The sequence below is a fragment of the Ptychodera flava genome, chromosome 21, assembly GCF_041260155.1.
Source record: "Ptychodera flava strain L36383 chromosome 21, AS_Pfla_20210202, whole genome shotgun sequence".
Classification (NCBI taxonomy): Eukaryota; Metazoa; Hemichordata; class Enteropneusta; family Ptychoderidae; genus Ptychodera; species Ptychodera flava.
In genome coordinates this window covers 36,157,214-36,179,618 of record NC_091948.1, presented here as the reverse complement: position 1 = coordinate 36,179,618, position 22,405 = coordinate 36,157,214, and the positions used below count along the sequence as shown (strand labels likewise).

The window sequence follows — 22,405 nt, the reverse complement described above, 5'->3', positions numbered from 1 at the left end:
TTTGCGACGTTCGAACATCCAAAGTCGCTACCGGATAACGGCAATTTGTAACGCACATAGTCAGGATTAGCGATGCATTTATTCTCGGTCATATTTCGAATATCTACTACATGTCTGTCATTTTCATATTAACTTGATGTGTGCTACGATGCCATTTCAAATCCCATACGTCGTTTTCGCAATGGAATTCGACTCACATCATTGGTAAATAATGTCGTCAAGAAATGATTTGCATACCCTTGTGTATATCATTATGTGAAACGACACAGTGCAGGTCGCGCGCGTACCTATAGTATAGTACGCGTATATATGCGTGCGTCGTTCCGCCGCGACGTTTAGCATCGAAAGAATACGGTCGATGTGGTCGCTTGTGACGTTCCCGTAGACACGTCCGACCTTGATCTGGTTTTGTAGCTATTAAGTTGGCCACGGTCCCTCCAGGACCGTGAGTAGGCATTTCAATCTGAACGGCATTCTGTTATAAATTTCTTACACAGTTATCATCAAAGTTCGTATTTACATATAATGAATTAGCTTAGTTTATTCAGACTATCAATTCAGAACAACAGAGTGCCCTAGTCTCGCTTCCAGACCGCGTCGCTTCGCCAGTGCAAAGTGCGCCGCTGGCGGTAGGAACATGAAGTAATTTTTCCACTGGCTGGGCGACGGGGTCTGGAGACTACTGACTTCCGCATTCCAAGATATTTATACCCACCAATCACATGGCTCAATCGACAACCACGACAACAGGCAAACTTTGATGCATATTCAATAGAAGGAGGGGCTTGTAAAAATATCTACCAACAACTATGAGGAACTTCTATGACTGACAACGTCAATAAGCTCGACTACGCAATGATATGACATACATAAAAGGATTCCCTCGGATTCCCCAAACGACGCACTGGGCATTCACAGTACGCGGACGTGCGTAAATTCAACTGGCGAAAATGGGGCTGACAGCCGAACTTAGGAAAGCAATCGATTGTGGCAAAGAAAAATTAGCCATAGAATGCCTGAAAGACGAGCAAATTGAAGCAATTGCAGCTTTTCTACGGGGGGGGGGGGGGGAATGACGTCTTCGTAAACTTGCCAACTGGGTACGGGAAGTCTGTTGGCTGTTGTCTTCACATGCTCTCCGTATATTTTCACGGGAGTTTCAGCATGGTCACTGTCCACAGAGTACATTTGCCCCGGACATTTGCGACGAGCTCGATGTTGACTATCGCATATTGAAAACACATGCATTTGTCTTGGTTTTTCTGATTGAATATTCAAGTAGGTCAAGGGTCATATTTAAATTTGGTTCTCCGCCCGTCCTGATGCGTCATCACAGTGGAATGCAGTGGTAGTCACCAGACCCTCGTCGCTTCGCGACTCGAAGCTCGTCGCTCCGCGACTCGCCATGTCCTACCGCCAGCGGCGCACTTTGCAGTGGCGAAGCGACGAGGTCTGGTAAACGAGACTACAGAGTGCCCGTGCTTTGGCCAGGTGTGGTGGCGGGGTTAAAATCGTAAAAGTCAAAACCAGCCCGTAAAAGGCAGGAATCCCGTCTGAAAACACCACAGCTATGGACCCACAGCTAGCTTGCACATAGCGACAGCGTGACCGATAGTTTCATATTTGAACGAGTTTGTAGATGCATATGAGGTCACGCTTTTGCCGGTAGGTTGGCTGCAATCGTGAATGAGTCTAACCTTGTTTGATTGTTTCTTGGGTATAGCACCGAGGCTGCTTATAATGTGCGGTTTACTGTTCGTGATCTTGTAATTTCCTGCCGATATCTCGTGTAAAATTTGTTGTTCGACCGCCTCGCAGTAAGCTGGATCAGTGCATGATGCATAGTTCGATCGTTCCACTTTTTGAAGGGGGTGCCAGGGTCGATGATGTCGAAACCGTATTTTATGCCGTTTAGAATGAAGTCGCGATCCATGTCGTATTTGAGTTCGTTTTCCCATTTTTCCAGGCAATCAGTCAGAGGGCTAGCTACCTTATGCTAGGCTTGACCACCCAGTTCTTGGCTGAGCAGCGAATTGTGGCGGTGTTGTGGGTGGTCTTTGCGGCAGCCGTCCTCTATGCACATGTGCGCGAAACGGCAGAAAGTGCGGTTGCAGCCGGCTGGTTTTTTGAAATCAAAGCAGATTTCGGTTTCTCGTGTGACAAAGTTGCGGCGCGCAGTGTCCTTCGTAGTGTTTTTCTTGGGCGTATTTCCGTTTGCCTGTCGTTTATCAAGGTGATACATAGCTGCAATAATTGTAGCCCTTGGTTGGTGGGGATTGAGCTTCTGTCGTGCGGCTCGCGCCTTGCCCCCACCTGGTTGGGGCAAGGCGCGAGCCGCACGACAGAAGCCCAATCCCCACCAACCAAGGGCTACAATTATTGCAGCTAGGTGATACAGTGATAAATGGAGGTCCACGGAACCCCATGTGATTGAGTCCGTCGCCTGTTTCTTGCGATACTCGTGATCATACGATAAAACTGATGATGTCGTAAAAGATTGTGCGTAATCCCCGATGTTAATTGTGTGATCGAGGTACGCCAATGTGTCTTTCGTGGACATTGGATGATTATGGCTTGCTATAATCATGGTTAACGCGGGGAAGGGCACGGAGACGCAGGCCATTCTACCTTTGCCTCACAACCACGCCTCACACTTCTGCTGAACACACAATGAACCCTTGCCTCTCGAATCACAGCTGCTTCTTGTCCACCCTCACTATCAAATATGAATGCCATGCATGCCTTGCATGACGTCCAACCCGTTATCTGCTCGCATCACTGACCATCAGCTATCCATGCATACCCCCCTTGGCCAAAGCCATTTGCCGCCACTTCAGCTCCTGCAACGATAACGTACACATCACAAATCCTTCTCGCATCCCGACCATGGGTAAAACAAAGGAAAAGACCGGGCAAGCTGCCCGCCGATCTTCATCGCGACCGAAGCGGACTCCGAAGCACCTTGATCCCTACTTGGTACGGAGACAACAGGCTCAACCCGATGACCAGCGCCTACCACTTCGAACCCCGATGCAGTACCAATGCAGGGAGCGACAGACCACATCTCCAAACTCATTGAGGCCGGAATCGCCACAGCCGTCGAATCGATCCGACGTGACCTGCAAGTCCAAACGACCGGTGCTGCTGGCCTGACGGCACATCACCCATCAAGCCACCCTATCACTTCCGCTCACACAGATACTGGACCTCTATCGCCTGCTTCGATCATCGAGACCAGTGTGGAGCGGGCAGCCCGACCGGCCCACTCGCAGACTCACCAACAGCAGGCGTACGCTGTAACACAACAACAACCAGCCATTACAGCGACCCACACAACTGACCTGGTCACCGCCGATGGCGAACATCACTTCCTGGATCAACCCACCGTAGGAGGCGCGCCTCATAACAACATAACAGCCAACATGGCTGCGCCCATGTTGCAGCGGACCCAGCTTCCAAGTTGCACAGAAACAACGCGGCGTCCACCCCCTCGTTCGGGAACACCGGCTAACGCACCAGCAGCTACGCCGCCAGCCGACCTCCTTCTACCATACGTTGAGCAAACGACTCTGAACAATCTGGCGAACATCGGTAAGTTCATCGACCTCAGTGAGCTACACCCCGATGCCCTTGCCCCAAGCGCATCAAGGGCCACAAAAACGCAAATAGCCTTTGATCCTGACAACCCGGGTATAGCTACGTTCACCACCGAAGTCAAACGAAAGAACATTGACAACTTTGAGATCTGGTCTCAGTGTTACAGTACCTTCTTGATGTATAGATCATTCTACCATCCGCACCTAGCTATCCCCCTGGCTAACTACCACCGTTTCATAGCAGCACAGGCAGCTGCCTATAAACCTGAGGCCTGGCTAAACTACGACAAAGCCTTCCGCCTGAATGCGGCACGCTACCCTGGCCAGGTGAACTGGGGCAAGCCGGATCCAGAGCTGCACTTCTTCCACTTCCAACAACACCCACACCTACTGATCCCCACATGCTTCGGATGTGGGCAACGAGGTCACGTCAAGACCGAGTGCAACAGACGTCCAAACAGCACCACGAACCCTTACTACTGGGAAAATACCAATGCCAAGAAACAGCCTGACTCCACTCAACAACAACAGCAACAGGTATGTCGTTCCTTCAACCGTGGGACTTGCAAGACCCCCTGTCCCTATGGGAGAATACACAAATGCACAGTGTGCGCCTCACCTGACCACAATGCTCAACAACACCACCTGGTCACAGGTCAGCAGCCACCCCAGCCCTTTTGAGGGAATGATCGCCAGTCCGGCGATACTCGAAACGTTACAGCCAACAACACCAATCAACCTCGCTAAACTAGCAACAGCCCTTACAGGCCACCCGAACTCTGCCACCCTACTCCATGACCTCACCTACGGCGCCAACGTTGGCTTCACCGGGACCAATGGCCCACGCTACACCCGCAACGCAAACTCGGCCATGAGAGACCCTGAGGTTGTTACCAAAGCCATACAAAAGGAAATTCAATCAGGCCACACAGTTGGCCCATTCCGCACACCACCACTACCGAACTTCATCATCAACTCCCTCGGGTTGCACCTAAAAAGTCTGGGGGACATCGAATCATCATGGACCTATCACGGCCGAGATATGACTCTGTCAACCACAACATAAACAAGGATGACTACACCCTCACCTACTCCCGTGTCGACGACGCAGTCGCCATGGTGCACAGACATGGCAAGGGCACTTTGCTTACCAAGGTGGACATTAAAATGCATTCCGCCTATGCCCCGTTCGAAAGGCAGACTGGCACCTCCTTGGTTTCAAATGGCAAGGACTATACTTCTTTGATCGCGTGTTACCCTTCGGCTTACGCTCTGCTCCATTCCTCTTCAACCGCTTTGCCGAAGCCCTGCTTTGGATCATTCAATCTAGGGCAGGGACGAAGGACTTGTTGCACTACCTGGATGACTACCTTGGGGCCGGCCCACCTCACTCCGGACAATGCCAGCATCTACTGGACACAATGCTCAGTACCTGTGATGACCTAGCCATCCCAATCGCACCAGAGAAGATTGAAGGGCCATCCCCGGTAATAACGTTCCTCGGTATTATCATTGACACCATCTCCATGACATTGCGGCTTCCCAATGACAAATTACAAGACCTCCTTGATGTTCTCCCGACTGGCTACAGCGGCAAACATGCACAAAACGAGAGCTACTCTCCCTCATCGGCACCCTCAGCTTCGCGTGCAAATGCATTCCAGCTGGCCGCATATTCCTCCGTCGTATGTTAGACCTCCGTGTGACAGTTCAAGCACTCAATTCCACCGTCATTTTGTCCAGTGAATTCCGCCTCGACGCGAAGTGGTGGTGCGACTTCTTGCCAACGTGGAATGGTACTGCCTCATTCCTGGAGCCAAACTGGACCTTATCCCGCGACCTGGATCTATTCACCGACGCCTCCGGTACCATTGGCTGTGGTGGCTACCATAAGGGCCACTGGTTTACCGTCACCTGGCCCACCTCACTCACTGCCTCAGTCGCCTGGAAAGAGATGTACCCCATACTAGTGGCCTGTTCAATTTGGGGCATTTGTGGCACGGCCGCCGTATCCTCTTTCACTGTGACAACCAAACGGTAGTGCATATTTGGAAAAAAGGCTCAGCCCGATGCCCGAAGATCATGCACCTGGTCAGAGGCATCTTTTATCAGGCAGCCAAGGTAACTTCCATGTCTTGATAGCCCACATTAACGGAACTGATAACTCAATTGCTGACTCACTTTCTCGTTCACAGATGCCGAGATCAGAACGCTGGCACCCGAGGCACAAGCACAACCCACGCCAGTACCGCAGCACCTGCGACCATTGCACCTGATATGCGGCAACTGATGACGCTGGCCACGGCCTACATTCACAACAGTGTTGCTGAAAACACGCGACGCACATACCAGGTAGGCCAGACATGCTACGCCAACTTCTGCTCATCATACAGACTACGCGCAACGCCCATCACGGTTAGGGCAGCAATCCTATTTGTCACCAATCTTGCAGACCGGGGCCTCGCGTATAAGATTATCAAGGTGTACCTTGCGGGGGCAATGCACAAGCACGTCGAGCTAGGCTATGAAGACGATGTCACCACCCATGCGTTGCTGCAGCGCACGCTACAAGGGATCCGGAGGAGTATCGGTGATGTGCGCCGGCCGTGTCTGCCAATCACAATCAACGTACTTCGCCACCTAAAGGAGAGCCTACGATCGTGGGAAGGCCTGTGTGATCACGACAAGGTCATGTTATGGGCAAGCTTCACCCTCGCCTTCTTCGGATTCTTGAGAGTGAGTGAATTCACTGCGGCTGGGCCACTGCAGTTCAACCCAGCCACAACGCTGCTTGCTCAAGACATAGTGTTGAGCAGTGTACTAGAAGTGAGACTGAAATCCTCTAAGACTGACCCGTATCGACGTGGGTACGTACTCCGCATTGCGCCAACCGGGACATCTGTCTGTGCGGTCAACGCCTTTGCAAAATACCGACGATCACATTGCCTTACGAATACAGCGGTGCCGGTCTTCCAATTTGCTGATGGCACGTGGCTCACGCGTCAAAGGCTGACGCACTACCTGAGAAAGCTGCTCGTGCATTCAGGGATTGAAAGTGCGGAACTATATACCACACATAGCTTTAGAAGTGGTGCTGCCACAACCGCCGCCGAGGCTGGCCTACCAGATTGGCTAATAAAGACCCTAGGACGATGGCGGAGTGATGCGTACCAGGTCTACATAAAGACAGCGAAAGAGACTCTAGACTCTGTGCCTCGCATGCTTGCTACAAGGAAGTAGTCTCTAGGACATGAGGTGTTAGAAACACCTACTAGTTAGTGGGACTCTAACGACACTCGATCTACAGTACAAACTCTACATGACTATGTTAGCAAAGTTGGGCATACAATATGTGGAACTGTACACGTCACTTGATTAAACATCGAACTGTGGACTATGAACTATGAACTATTCACAATAAACGGTTGTTTATCCTGTAATACACATAGTGGCAGTCGCCTAAGGATGTTCCATAATCAGTTGTATGACTTCCAGGTCTGAGGGCTGGCTTTAATTTGGGGGCTGCTGTCGCGGATCCGGAGGGACCATGGTACCACGTTGCCCGATGCATGGCATGATCCCGCAAGGGGTTCGTGTCATCTTCCAGGCCGCCACGACGCCGTGCATCCCCGCCGTGGCAGTAGGTGCATCCTGGGTAACACGTTGCCCTCCCTTGAGGTCATTCAAATCTGCGACTGGCTTCACGGGAAAGGCCGCCACGACGCCCGGATGTTCCATCGCCCCTGGGTTTCGGCCAAGCCCTGTCTCCGTGTCGTTTCTTTGCGTTAAGCCGCGGTTAATCAATGTCTTTAAGATTCGGGCGTTGGCTGATATCCACTGAGGACGGGAAACTTGGTCAGGTTTCGGTCTACGCTTGGCGGTCCGCATAACTAGCTTCATGTCCCCTTCCGCTGCTAGTTCCGTCTCGTCGGAGAGTCCAGCGAAGCAGTCTTTGTGGTTAGGGGAGAACCATTTGATTTTGGGGGGGGGTATGGAGGAAATGGGTATGGGAGCAAATTTTTTTTTCCTGTCACAGTGACAGCAATTTTTTTTTTCTACTGTCAGAGCTGCATCAATTTTTTTTTTTCAAATGGAGTAGCAATGCAAATTTTTTTTTCTTTGTCATTCTTTGTATATAACGGAGCCGTCATTATTTACGGCCTGAAACTCAGAAATTTCAAGTGACACCACCCCCACCCCCCACCCCCACCCCCGTCAACCATGATGAATTTGAGTAACTCCCCTCTCTAACTCTGAAATTTTGACTGATCCCCCCACTTAGAAAAGTTAAATACAAATACATGTATTTGTAAAATTTACAAAATACAGCAATTTAACAGTAAAGACCTTTCAAATCCTGATGTACTCTGCTAGACTATCATCAGTTATCTCATGATGGTTCAAAAAGGTGAACCCATCAAAATGAAATTGCAAGTCACAATAAAATAAAGATATAAAAGCTCACGCAGTATCTAACCACATAGTATATTGTTTAATTTGGATGGGTATTATGACAAGGTTTTTACTTGGATATCTGACCGGGCAGAATTTGAAAGTACAGGGGGAGAACACTTGAGAGGCTTAGGGGGAAAGTGTCACAGGGGCTTTCCCCTATCTTGCATGGAAAGTTTAAGATATTGATGTGTGCAATGGTGCAGTCTGGTGCGATCTGAGAGGTGTTTTTTAATTTTTTTTTTTACTAAGTGAAATTGGAAATTTTGGGAAATTGATGTGTTTAATGGTGCAATCTGAGAGGAGTTTCAGGTTATTTTGCATTTGGTAAAACTGTTTGAAAATGACATTGAACACTGCAATATTTTTTTACATTTTATGCATGATCAGTGTTTGTATCACAATATTCAACAACCAAACAATGACAATACAATTTGTGAAAAACAGTTCTGTTTGCTAGAGACTGAAGATAAATAAATATACAGGAACGGAAAATTTGTGACCTTCTTGTGTCATTTCTCCAGCTGCCAGCTTCTAATGAAAAGCATGAATATGGTATGTTTAACTGTCAAAATGGTCATTGAACTGAGGTAAATGAAAACATGTCTCTGTGATAATAAAGGATGAATTCACAACAGTTCAGTTTTGTCCTAGATCCTGTGAAAATTTTGAGAAATTGATGTGTGCCACGGTGCAGTGTAGTGCAATCCGATAGGTATTTTAAATTTGTCTTTTACCAGTAACACTGTTAGAAGAGCCAGGGGGGGAGAGCACGAGAGGGGGTACCCCCTCTCGCATTGAAAATTTTGAGAAATGGATGTGTGCAATGGTGCAATCTGAGATGTGTTTCAATTTATTTCGCCAAAATATATTGAGTAACCCGTCCCCCTTCTTCCTCTCCACATTTTGAGTAACGCCCCCTGAAGTTTTCAAGTTTTTTAGTGACCCTCTCCCTTGTATTTCATTACATTTGTTGTTCCTCAATTTTTCATTGTCAACTTGTACATCTTCCTAATATATTTATATTGAGTGAATACTATATTGATTTTAACACTAGTTTATTGACTCCTGTCTTCTGTTTTAAAATTTTCACAATTTACAGAAGTCAAAAAGTCCCCTTTAGATAGTGCCTATGCCATTGAGATATTGCAACAGAAATCCTGAAATATGATTTCTTGGGTCAGGAAAGGGAAGGAAAACATTGAGTGCACTGAGGTGTAAGTAGACCTATGTAGTGCATGCTTATATCATAAGTGCTGGGAAAAAAACATGAGAATTGCTTGTGGTAAAAACATTTGCGCCGCCTATGGCGGCGCGCCGGCAAAGAATACATGAGAATAGGGTTTCCAAATTTTGCTAATTTCTGGTGCATTGTGACAATTTTTTTTTTCACTTCTGTCTGTTATGACAATTTTTTTTTTCTCAGGCCATGGCAGGATCAATTTTTTTTTTCTTCTATCTCACCTGGCGACAAATTTTTTTTCTCAAAATCCTCCATACCCCCCCCCCCAGAAATCAAATGGTTCTCCCCTTATATGGTCCGGAATCAGTAATGGTTTACGCTCATCCTTCGTTAGAGTTTGGGATGTCATGCGCTGGTCCGATACAATGTCTTTTAGCGCGTCGTTGCTGAAAGCTTCGGGGAGTTTGTTCAGCTCTTCATCTTTGGCAAGGGACTTTGTAGTCGCCCCTGATGTTTCTGTCCCGTGTGTAGGTTGGTCTTGAGGTGCCTGTTGTTTTGCCGGTTTTGCGTCTAAGTTGTTCAATGCCCAGCGGAGCAGTCCGCGTTGGCCTATGGGCAGTTTAAGTCCGATGATGTCTTGATCGTTGAGCCGCTTCGGGACATCGGTTGATGGGATGCCTTGTGTAGTTAGCACGTCATGTGTATCCTCCGTTAGGCCTGCTGCCTCACACCATTCACGGAAACTTTGTGCTTTGTCTGACATTGTTGCTATTCATTGGCGGGAACAATAGCTTTGTGGACAAACGTTATCCACATGTGAACGCACTGAGGTTGAAGCCAATACTGATTAACTATTAAGTGGCCTCGTCCGGAGACCGTCCCACTCACAGCCTCGAACCCGGCCCATTTAAACTACAATAAAACAAGTATTATTGTTCACATTGTTTTTATTTCAGCTTATTACATATTTGAATACTTAATGACCTTTAGAATTGATCTGTGGTGAATATTGTTCATTATGTTGATCATAACACTTTCAATGAAGTTGCAAACATGTGGCAAAGGTTTAAATTTGCGAATAAATGCAATACATAATGTAACACATGAGCATTTTCAGTTCATATCTGGTTTACAAACCTGCCATTAAGCAGAGGGTCAGGGTCACTGATGTTACTGATAGATTTCGCATAAGTTTATATGACCTTAGCTGCATTAGCGACATTGAAGACTTGAAGGACATGAAGACCAAAGTTAATAAAATTTGCTGTGTTGATAATATGATGATGTAACAGTATAGTTAGACTTGGTCCAAGTCAGTAAATTACTAAAAAAACTTTTGTAATACTTTCTCTGGTGTTTCTACATTGCCTAGAGAAGTCTGATTGTTTATCAAGAATTCAGGTGTCAACATCTCTAAGCATGAGTATCAAGCATCTACAGTGCAAGGTGCAATGCATCGAGCATGTGTAAGAGGTTTCATTATGTTTCTGCTTTTCAGAGGATTTTTGCCCTCTGAATTTTGCCCTATGCTCAGATATTTGATACTTGACACATATGTTTGCTGGGCCACCCTATATCAATGTTGTGCAAAGCAGTATAACGTTTGTGAATTTCCTCATATTTTATTGAATATGTCTTGTTTCTGAAATCAGATATTCCCTGGTTTCCAAATTTTTCTTTTTTTGTTCTTCGGGAACAGTTCTTTCAGATGTGTAAGTTTTGCACACATAAGTGCTAATTTTTTTATATGTCTGTGACTGTTCATCATCGAGGTCGTAGGCTCTTTGAAATAACCTCTTGTAATTAAAATATCTGGGTAGACAACCCACATATTTTAAACAAAGACTACTTTTGCTGATTAATGGAAATTATTGTATCATTGACAAATTTAATTTATAGACAAATTTAAATTTTATGGGCTAATTTTGCCACAACATCTCCTTTTCTGATTCAGCTTGTCTAACAGCTTTAAGGTTTGGTCAGCAGATTCATTTATACCATTTGCTCCTTTATTTCAAGTTAAATTTTGTTTAACATAGCGCACTTTCTGAAAATTAACTACAACTGCCAACAGCAGTCAAAATGTTCTCCATGTTCTATTTTCAGATGCTTTGCTCTGTTTGACTCCCAGATAGACAGAATCAGATAATTTTTACAGGAAACAAACATTAACAGTGTTGATTTTTTTTATTCTTACCATCACAACTATATTACATTGAAGCCATAAAGTCTTACTTGATTCAAAAATAATACAATTTTACCACATACAATATTAAAAACTTTTACTAATTTTATAAGTAGAATACACTTAATTTAACTCTAAATATTATACATTTTCATAATCAATTTAAGAATATTTGTTTGCTGAACTCGACTGATACTCAATTAGCCTTCACATTAGATACCATTTCTCACAGAAGATTGCACTATCACAGAAATGATCAATTTTAAATACACCTTTTTAATGTCAACAGGTTCCCATATATCATATTTTGCTGGTGAACTTTTTTACTTTTAGTTCAAGTGTGTTAGGCTGTGATGGCAACAAAACATAGATGCATGGCATTTTCCCTCACAGCAGATGGATATAGACAGGACTAGATTCCTGCCATCTGAGGGTCCATGGGGAACACCATGACTATACTAGCTTCATGCACCAACACAGCTTAAGTCTTAACTCTTTGCTGAGAACTTACTTTTGCCTGTCTTCTTTCACCAGAAAGAGCTGCTCTTGTAATCTTTATCTTTTATGATACAGCAATTATATAACTAACATTTCTATGACATACTTAAAAATGTTTACACTGAACAAGATATGCCAGATAATTTCCCAACAGTCATATAACAAATGAACTTGAGTAAAGATTTCAATTCCAAAAACTCTTGACTTATGATATCATGATTTGCGGTGGAGTGATCAAAACAGCATATTACTATAGTCATGTTCAAAGCTCTGTGATAAGGAATTGGTGTAGATTAAATAATTTACCAGAAGACCATATTTTGACAAATGCATTTAGATAAAATATACAAATCAATTCTATATGGCAAAATTTGTCCATCACATTTTGGGAAGTTGCCAATCACAGTCGTGTTTTCAGTGCATTTAGAGTAAATTATTATTCTCAGTTATGTAAGGAGTTAAAACATGAATATGAAAATCAATACTTAAAAACTTGGAAGAGAACCCTTTTCAATGATTCAAGGAAGAATGGAAGTGGTAACAAATTGCACACTTATAGAATCTTCAAGACCAAGTTTGGTTTTGAAAAATATTTATGAGATATTTCAGATTTCGGGTTATGTACATTGTATAGACTGAGTGATCATAATTTGCGTGTTGAAATTGGTAGGAAATGTAAACCTCATTTACCTTTAAATGAAAGAATTTGCTTGAGATGTGATAGTAATGTAACAGATGATGAGTTTCACTTTTTATTCACTTGCAAGTGTCATATTTCTGAGAGATTAATTTTGTGTCAGAAAAGCGGAACAGATTTTTCAATCACTATGAGTGTTGAAGAAAAAGTAGAAAACATGAAAAAGATTATGGAACAGAATTTTCCGGGAGAATTTTCTGAACCAGTTATAAGGAATTCTGGTGTTTGCTGACCCCTCCAGTAGCTACCTACAGTAAGTTGTTTACAGTCAGAGTTATATGTGTACTTCAATTCAATTTACTTGGATTTTAATATCAATTTGATGGTCTTCAGTTTTGGAAATGTTGTTCTTTCATCTGAAATGTACCACTCTCTATCAGTGTGTGTTGAGTAATAAAAGATTGATTGATGTTGCCATTTACAAAATATTCATGTTCAGAACCTTCTTATTTGAGTGTAAGATAGATGCTGGCACAGAATAAATTTATACAATTTTAGGGGCCTGACTAAGAATACCAGCAGTGCAGCCAACTGTTGCAATCAAAAACATCCATAAGAAGATTCTATCAACAACCAGGGCAACCAGCTTCCATTCATTCATAACAGCATCCTCTTTATCTTGATCTTTGTATCGTTGTGTCATGCTTTCTACATTCTTTAAAATCTTCATGATATTAAAGTCGAAACGGCTGTAACCGACATTGGTACCCTTATTAATGATTTTGCTGTTATGTTCCCGCATCTCTTGTGGAGTATTCTTCAGGTGGTTGTTCTCAACAACAGTGCATTCTGTATCCTGAACATCATTGATCAGATCACCCAAGCAAAGGATCCTTGCGCAGTAGTGGAGGAAGAATATGCGGGCCCATCTAGGCACTGGTTTGATGCTGCCTGGTACTTTATAATGTAAACTCAGCACAATTACTGTCAAAGATGTGGATATGGAGACCAGGCATATGGTAGCCAAATAGTATTGTCCTGTAATAAATCAAAATTTCAAGATTGTGGTGTATCTATGATTTATATTCAAATTTTAAGTGCTATGTAAACACCATCATATACAATGTCCATGTAACATCCTGGCATTTTTAAGTCTCCCTTTGCAATAACAATATTTTTCAGCTTCCCAAAACATTGCAACTTTCTCATGATTTGTATGCCCTGCCCACACATATTTACTAATGCAGTCCAAAAGAAAAGAGCTTAAAGCCCCAATAGCTGTGAATGTGTAATAAACCAATCTCAAAATATCCTGAGTTTTCCAGTTTTCTTTGAATAAGACCCATTAGAGACTCAAAAAGGTAACACTGTCATAAGTGTCCAAAGTGGCATGTAAATTCAAACGTTTCAACATCATTTTAGATTTTCCGCCATTTTCAAAAACTAATCATGTGACAGAGAAAATAAAAATTACAACCACAAAATGTTGGCCATCGTGTGTTGTGCATTCAAGTTAATGGCATTATGCTTGTTTCTGGTATGATGAGGATGTGTATGAGCAGGAAATGCTGTTTTCCATACATTTTCGTGGAGCGCCATTTTATGAGTGCAGCACACTTTTATTATTCAGCCTGTTAAAACGTGTAGGCATGGTCTAAAATCAGCGAGCAGTGATACTTCTATACACGTCCTTCAGTTAGCACATTTACACGAACCAACTTTGGTTTGAAAATAAAATTCATGAAATTAATACATAGAATTTGCAGCTATTGGGGCTTTGCAATTGTTCCAATCCACCCACATCATTCTGTCAGTGTAAGTCAAGCATCATGGCACAAAATGTTCTTTTTCTTTTGTTTTCACCCTCTCACATGAGGACATGTGCATATATGACAACACTACAGAACACAATAATAGTTTAAAAAATATTAATTGCTTCATTTTGAACCATAGACTCTCCAACTATGTTTGAACGTCTGTAAAGTCAATTTTCATCATACCAACTTTCACCACAGTCACTCCACAGAGCAAGAGTAAATGAGATGAAAACACAAATTGCAAGGTTTGCACTTAGAAAGCGAAGTTTTTGTGTTAAATTCTGTATACATCTTCAATAAGCTAAGTAATGATAATTTCAAAGCAATTACTTGAGAATATATATTGACCAACTAATCAAGAACATGTCAGCAACTGCATTAACTAAGTTTCTGTCATAGTCACAAAGATCTTCTATTTATCAGTTTCCTATAGTCATGCATCTATAGCATATATGCATCACAGTTGTGCATTAATTTTGAAAGATCTTATGGATTCTCTGTAGGCTAGTTAGGTAGCAGCCAACCTAGTGATTAAAGTATTTTAAGTCAAGAGATAATTTATGTCAAGTGGTTGTAAGAAAACCATGGGAACCGTGATGATATGCCATGAGATTATATTTTCCTCTGACTGTAACATGCATTTCTTTAACCCTTTCACCACCATGGTTTGTCCCAAATCAGTTGTTTTCTATGGTGAAGTTGGACCTGTATACAGGGAACTGGGGTTAAAGGGTTAAGTTTGCTTCAGACAAAACCATATAAATTTTATAAAGTTTGCTGTGTAAGCGTGTAGGGAAGCTGAATAATATTATACATGTACCTAATAAGTCTGTCTATTAAATTAAATTTATTTCTTGTACTTTAGTTTCTCCCCCAACAGCAGCTTCATCCAATGCTTGTTGAAGTCTGCATCTTTGTTTGCCTTACCACACTCCTTGAGCAATTGTATTGTATTGTATTCGGGATTTTCCTTTACATCAGGGCGTACATTATATGTCACTGTGGGCTGTTACCTTCCTTTGAAAACAAAACTGGAGAAGCAATTACTTACCTATAAGTGGTGCAACCTCAGATGTTGGAGGCATTGTTTCAGCAACTAACAGAAGAAAGACAGTAAGGGCCAACAATATGGTAATTCCTAGGGTCACTTTTTCTCCAGCATCTGCTGGTAAGTAAAAGTCTAGCAATGTTATGGTTGATATCAACATGCATGGTACCAGTAAATTGAATAGATAAAATAGTGCTCTTCTTTGGATGATGATTGTGAAAGTCACATCAGGGTAAGGTTCAGGGCAGCATCCATAGTACAACACATTTCGTTTTACAGGCATTCCCTCAAGTTGCCATTCTCCATTATCCAAATAGTTTCCAATATCTCCTGCAGTCGATCTGTTGGTGAGGTCTATTTGAAAGCCATTATAGGCCCAAGAACCAAACTTCAGTGTGCATCGTTGTAGATCAAATGGAAAGTATGTGACATCTATTTTGCATGTGCTTTTGTAGATTGCAGGTGCAAACCAAGTAATTGTTCCATCACTATATATCTGGGCATTGGTATTCATCATACCACTGAAACTTTCATCAGCACTGCAAAAGGATCAATATCATGCAGGTGTGAATATCGCAAAGGTGAAATTGTAACCAAAAAAGTTTTGTATATGCAAACCAGTTATCAATGTTGTCATTGACTTATGACTATATGTAAGAATATAACTGAAAGATTGAATTTGTAAATTTATGTCTATAAATCCTGATAACTTACAGTCATCACATTTTTTTTACAAAGAGATGCATATAATAAAGCATCAGACCATTTTTTAAGAGAAATGACTGACTTTACTATTTTCAATCAATTTCCTTTTTTTCAATTGCATTTTGATGACATAATGCCCTCAGATGGTATCCAGAAGAGCAAATATGTAGTCTTTACTTTCATGGTAGACATGTCAAACATCATATTACTCACTTGTTGTACAGTACAATGTCAGGTTTCCAGATTGTATCAGAAGGAACAATAAGCACTGATGTGCCACCATAATCATCTGGATTCCATTTAAAGCTATCATCAGACCATTGCTATGAAAGTAAAGGAGAAGTTAAACAAAGTCATCAAGATTTGTTTTTTGTAAACTTGGGGATGGATCAGAATAAGTATGAAGGTGACCTTTAGAGAGTGTCATTTTTGACATTTTTTTCTTTGGCAACTATTGATATCAATTGAGTGAAACGTTTTTATTTGGTAATAAGTGTTTGCAAATGATCTTGTTTTCCAAATTGTTTTCCAAATTTTTTTATTTACGTCAATATCTAAATGACTCCACTGCTGGGCAGTCACACTTTGATTAAACATGGTTGATGCAAATAATTTTTTTACGTAATAGGTGGTAAAGGAACTTGTAAAACTGGAATAAATATATCTCGGGTGACAATATGAGTACTAGTGCTTCAAGCTCTTGGCCACACACACTTTGAAATGGCTCAAAAATTTGGCTTGGGTCCATGTAATTAGATTGGTGTTATTTACATCACTTGTCTTTCAATTTCCAATCTATGCTGCATATAGACCGTTGTTCATAGTTTCTACATAAAACCGATAAACACATTTCAAAGCTCCATTTAATTGAATTTCAGGTATGTACACTATAAAGTATTTCTACATTCTGAGAATAGGAACTGAACAATGGCACCTCAGGTATTCCACTATATAACAAGTCATTGACAATGACATAGTCCCTGCTTGTAATTGGGAATTAGTTAGTGGCAGTAACTTAGTTAAATTTCAGTAGTTTGCGCTTTGAAGAATTGGCATCACATGACGTAGACATATTGTCTAAATTGAGGTGTTGCCAACACTGTCAGGTGTAATAATCAGCTGAGCAGTAATTCAAGTCGATGAGTGAAATAAACTCTTGCCATGGTTGAAATATTGTCTTACAGCCAGGTCAGATATAGTCAAATTAACTACACCTGAAAGCAAGTGATAAGACTTGGACAGTACTTGGACATATGTGGTGGTATTGTTTAGACTATACGTCTGACCTCCTGCAAGACAATGTTTCAACTTTCGAAGAGTTGACTTTTTATGATTGACTCAAAGTTACCGCCAAAGCTCTTAATTGCACCCGACAGTGTTGGCAACACCTCGATTTAGACAATATGTCTAGTTTGTCTAATGCCAATGCTTTAACCACTTTTATATGATCAACGTGACAAGTCATTACTGATGACACAGTCCCCGCTCACACCATTAACCGTTTTCCTGCCAGACAGTATCACTTCCCCATCAGCCAAGTAAGTAAAAAGCAGTATTGAGCCAAAACATGACGTATTTTCACCTACTTGGCTTGGTCTGTTATAGCATTTACCGGTATAGTCCAAAAAAATCAAATTTACAGTATTTATGTTTTCAACAGCCTTCAAATGTACAGTATTATGTTAAAATATGGCATATGGAATATGTTGTGTTTCATTAGTTTTAACCATCATGACCTGGCGGTGAAATATGGACTTGGCAGGAAAAGGGATGATTGTGATGCACATGCACACTACAATACAATGTCTGTGTGCCTATGACATGTTGACTCAGAGGTCACGGTTTACCAAGTTAAGTTCGCGCATTGATATTGAATCTTCGTGCTGAAAGAACTGTACTCTTTTGAGTATTTCCAATCATTAGTGTAACCATTTTCATAATGTAATATAATAAATTACTATAGTTTGAAATGTACTAGATTAGGGTTGATACAGGGTCAAATCCAATCCAATATTCAAAAAACGGGACTACGTTATCCATTGCGTAATGATTTATTGATCTCACTTCCGTGAACGTCATAAGGCTCTAATGGCAGGAAGTAAGATTTCTGTACCGTGCGTGGACTTAGTATTCATGATCAGGTTATCTGGCAGAAAGTTTTGTTATCTTTGTATGGAATCACTGGCCGAATGACATCAAACTTTTGCAGAAATGTGTATAGCCAGGGACAGACAGAGTTCTAAATTTGTGAACACGAAAAGTAGTTTAAGATGCCGACTATATTGTCCAAATTGTACCGGTATACTGTGTGCGCAGCATGGAGAGACCTGCAACTGGGAACCGTCTAGCATCCACAAATATCAAACAGGTAGGATATTTTGCTCAACACCTCGCAAGGACAAAAACTCACGAATAATAGACCGCATACGAGGGTAAACTAGCTCAGAGCAAACAGCCTCAAATGAAACTTTGCTCAGCTAATTTCTCTCATGTGCGGCAGGCTTTAAACTCCCGGAACCATTTGTATTTTTCAGTATTCGTTGCTGGTACTGTAAAGGGACGAGAAATTCAGAGAACACAAGCTAAATCTCTGTCTTTGACAGTAATGTTAATTTTACATGAAACTTCTCAAGTCAAAATTTTATGAAGATACATTTATGTCGCATGAAAAAAACACTGGCATATACTGTAAAATAAATCTTACCCTAAATTGAACTTAACCTTTTGTTTCTCTGTTTTATTTTTAACTTTTTCTTAGTATTTCAGAAATACATCTGTGCTGATTTACAGTCTGCAATTATGTTTAGCCATGTTTACACAGCTGATTTCACAACTCGGTGTACATATCTGAACTTTCAAAATGTTGAAAGAGTGGTACAAATGCACAAATTTTGCTGTCACTAAAATGTGTTGTTTCTCTGGTTTCAGCATCACGAATCTACAACATATCTGGTTTTCTATTTAACTATTTGGAATTATTTTTCCTTGTAAATTGGTAAATGCATTTATTTGAGAGCTTACTGCTCTGGGGTTATGCCAACTTTTACAGGAATTTTGGCAGGATAAAATGCACATTAGTATGAGCAGTGAACCCATCATGGTAGGTAAAATGAAGTCTCCATGGCAACATACTGATAAAACTACAACCAACAAGGGATGATGGGAAATCTACAACTTCGACACAACCTTTTAGGCTTGAAAATGAGGAGTTAATTAATATGGAGCATACAAACTTTAAATGCACAAGATTGTTAAACCTTGTTACAAGTGTGCAATACTAAACTTTCGACCAAGCTTTTAACAGTTTCGTGTTAACCTTGGCTGGCAAGGTTAATTGCCAGACAAAGTTGCCACAAGCTTTAACTGAGTTTAAAGCATTTTTCAACTCCAACCTTGGTTGCAAGGTTGGACATGAACCTTGAGCCAAGCTTGCCACACGCTGACATAAATCGGAAGGGATTCACTTGTCAACAATAACAATGCAGTTTGCACATGTATGGGCTGAGTTGATAAGTTGAAAACAAACAGCATTTCATTGACATGGTACTGTTTAATGGCTTTGCACACTATTACAGTACTGAGAGTTCAAAAATTTGTACCAAGTTTTGTTGAATTTGCTGCATCATTTTAAGACATCACCCAGTGAAATCTCATTAAATATACAAATCACCAATTAATTGACATGATACAGCTAAATGCCTTTGCATGCTATTACAACACTGAGCTCAATATCTGTACCAAGTTTCATCAAATTTGATGCAGTATTTCTAGACATATCACATTAATTTGAAAAGGTTATCAAATATTCAAATTGGCAATTTATTGTGTTAGAACAGTATAAGACAAGGGACACACAATGTTCATGGGAACTAACAGTAGTATATTTCAACTGATTGCCCAAACGCTAGCCAACACTCAACACTGCTCAAGAAATACAACTCAACAAAACACATGCCACAAAACAGCGCCCTCCTGTGTCCATCAGGGCATCAAGTTTTATTTGTGTACGAGTTATGTTCAAAAGTCACTCTTATCACTCCTCCCCCCTAGAATAGCAAAACAATAATGCATTTAACACCGAAATTCAACAAATTGAAGTTCAACATAGTACTAATTTTTTTATTTATGTTATTTTACTGAGATTCTTCAGTGTCTTGATGAGAAAGCCCGTGTTTCACATATCACAGGATGGTTCTATATATTCATTTTAAATCGTAACAAATGATAACAAAATAGAAATTCTAGTATGGTATTTACAACTTTAAATTATAGAACACTTTTCTGGCAAAAACCAACTTTGCTCAGTACTATACCTGCTTTTCTTTAAAACAGTAAATTCCTTTTAAGTTCTCAGGGAAGATGTTATCTTTTGAGGTCAGAGAAACAAGGCTCTGATTGTATTTCATTATGTTTGTTGTTCCTCAAATTTTCATTGTCAACTTGTACATCTTTCTAACATATTTATATTGAGAGAAAAATATATTGGTTTTAACACTAGTACATTGACTTCTGTCTTGTGTTTTAAATTTTCACAAATTTACAGAAGTCAAATAGTCCCCTATAGATAGTGCCTATGCCATTGAGATATTGCAGCAGAATTCCTGAAATATGATTTCTTGGAGCAGAAAAGGGAAGGAAAACATTGAGTGCACTGAGGTGTAAAGTAGATCTATGTAGTGCATGCTTATATCATAAGTGCTGGAAAGAAAAAATAAGAATAGCTTGTAGTAAAAACATTTGCGCCAAATATAAGATTCCTTGGATATCACCAAAGTTATTCTGGGCATAGCATGAGGCCATGAATCTCTCTTTAAACCACTTTAGCTTACCATTCTTATCCATAAATTTGATGTCAGAACTTGATTTTTTTCATCCTGAAAATAACAATAAATTCAATTTATTTAGAACAAAAAATTCCTGAAATCAGAACGAGTTACATGATGATATGCCTTTTACGGTACAATATGTTATAGAGAATTTCTGTGCATTTTAAATGTATCGTCTTCCTTCTCAAATTTCATCACAACTGATTTTCAAAACATTATCCCTTTAGCTCCGTTATCAAACTACCTGAACCTTATGAGATTGGCATAATGGGCATCCGTCAAAGTTTGTGTGAGGTGTGTGATAGCGAGTGTGTGAGTGCGAGTGCTTCATGAACTCTCAGGGCTCAAAATTAGTGGTATGGTCCCAAGTCCACAGACTACCAACTTTTCCATGGGGCTACCAAAACCCATGAAATGGTAGCCCAAACGGACTACCAAAGCCTGGGACATGAAAACACTTGTCCAAACGTTAGGGGCTAATATGACATGATGTTGATCACTGTGAGATGACCGACGCTCATAACAGTCAACCCAGCTGGACACAGAAAGGCCGGACTATGACTTCGTTATGAAAATAAAAAGGTGACATTGCAGTCAAATTTGTACGACAAACCTTCAATAAAATATCATTATCTGAACTGATGTACTTGGATGACAGGCTCGGGAAATGATGGCTAATGAAAATTCATTTTCATTGTTATTTAATCACAATGTATCAATCACAATTTTATTAAACACAAAATTATTCAAACTGCAATTTAGCTGTCAGGCCATCCATAAATTACGCTTTCCGAAGTGTACGAGATCATCCCCTGATAATGTACTATGGTGGAGAAAAATAGCCGAAATTGCCATGAAAGTATTAGGAACATGACTGTAGCAAGTGTGCGTATGTGTGAATAGGTCGTCTAACTATGAGGCATCACCGTTGTCCACTACACTTGCTATACCGTTCTCCAAGGGCTATGATCTGCAGGTATTGATGTCAAATGACTAGAAAATTCACTTCCTGAATAGAATCATGAAAAATGAATCTTTGATTGTCTATATATGAATAAAAATATCCTTTACAAAAAACTCTTCATTTATGCATGGGCTACCAGACCTTGTCACTGGGCTACCAACTTCAGAAAATGGTAGCCCAATGGGACTACCGAGAAAAAAGTTAATTTCGAGCCCTGACTCCACAGCATGTAGAGGGGTTGCAGTCTGAAAAATTGTAACAACTTAATAGCTTGGTTATTGAACCATTTCCTTTAAGAGTGGGGATTTTGTCAACCTGTTTAAAAGATGGTTGCATCTTGGCTAGGTGACTGGGTGCCATAGGTTGTGAGTTTACTTTGTGAGTTAGAACCCAATCAAAAATTTACTGTATTTCCTACCCTGGGTTGATAGCCCTGCAAGTGAACAGAATTGTCTCCGAGGCTGTCTTTTGCCCAGTAAAGCAATGCATTCATT

The 22,405-nt window shown here is 41.2% G+C and overlaps 1 protein-coding gene across 2 annotated transcripts in view; it reads right to left on the bottom strand.

The window, feature by feature from the left end:
* Positions 1-10,160: 10,160 nt before the first annotated feature.
* LOC139122125 (neuronal acetylcholine receptor subunit alpha-10-like) overlaps positions 10,161-22,405 on the bottom strand; it is a 43,336-nt gene continuing 31,091 nt past the window's right edge. For both annotated transcript variants that reach the window (XM_070687525.1, XM_070687526.1), the window contains exons 3-6: positions 20,951-20,995; positions 16,335-16,444; positions 15,420-15,955; positions 10,161-13,589 (exon numbers count right to left, since the gene is read on the bottom strand). In XM_070687525.1, coding sequence (XP_070543626.1) covers positions 13,096-13,589; positions 15,420-15,955; positions 16,335-16,444; positions 20,951-20,995 — 1,185 coding nt within the window. In that variant the 3' untranslated portion in view covers positions 10,161-13,095. The remainder of the gene's footprint in view (positions 13,590-15,419; positions 15,956-16,334; positions 16,445-20,950; positions 20,996-22,405) is intronic.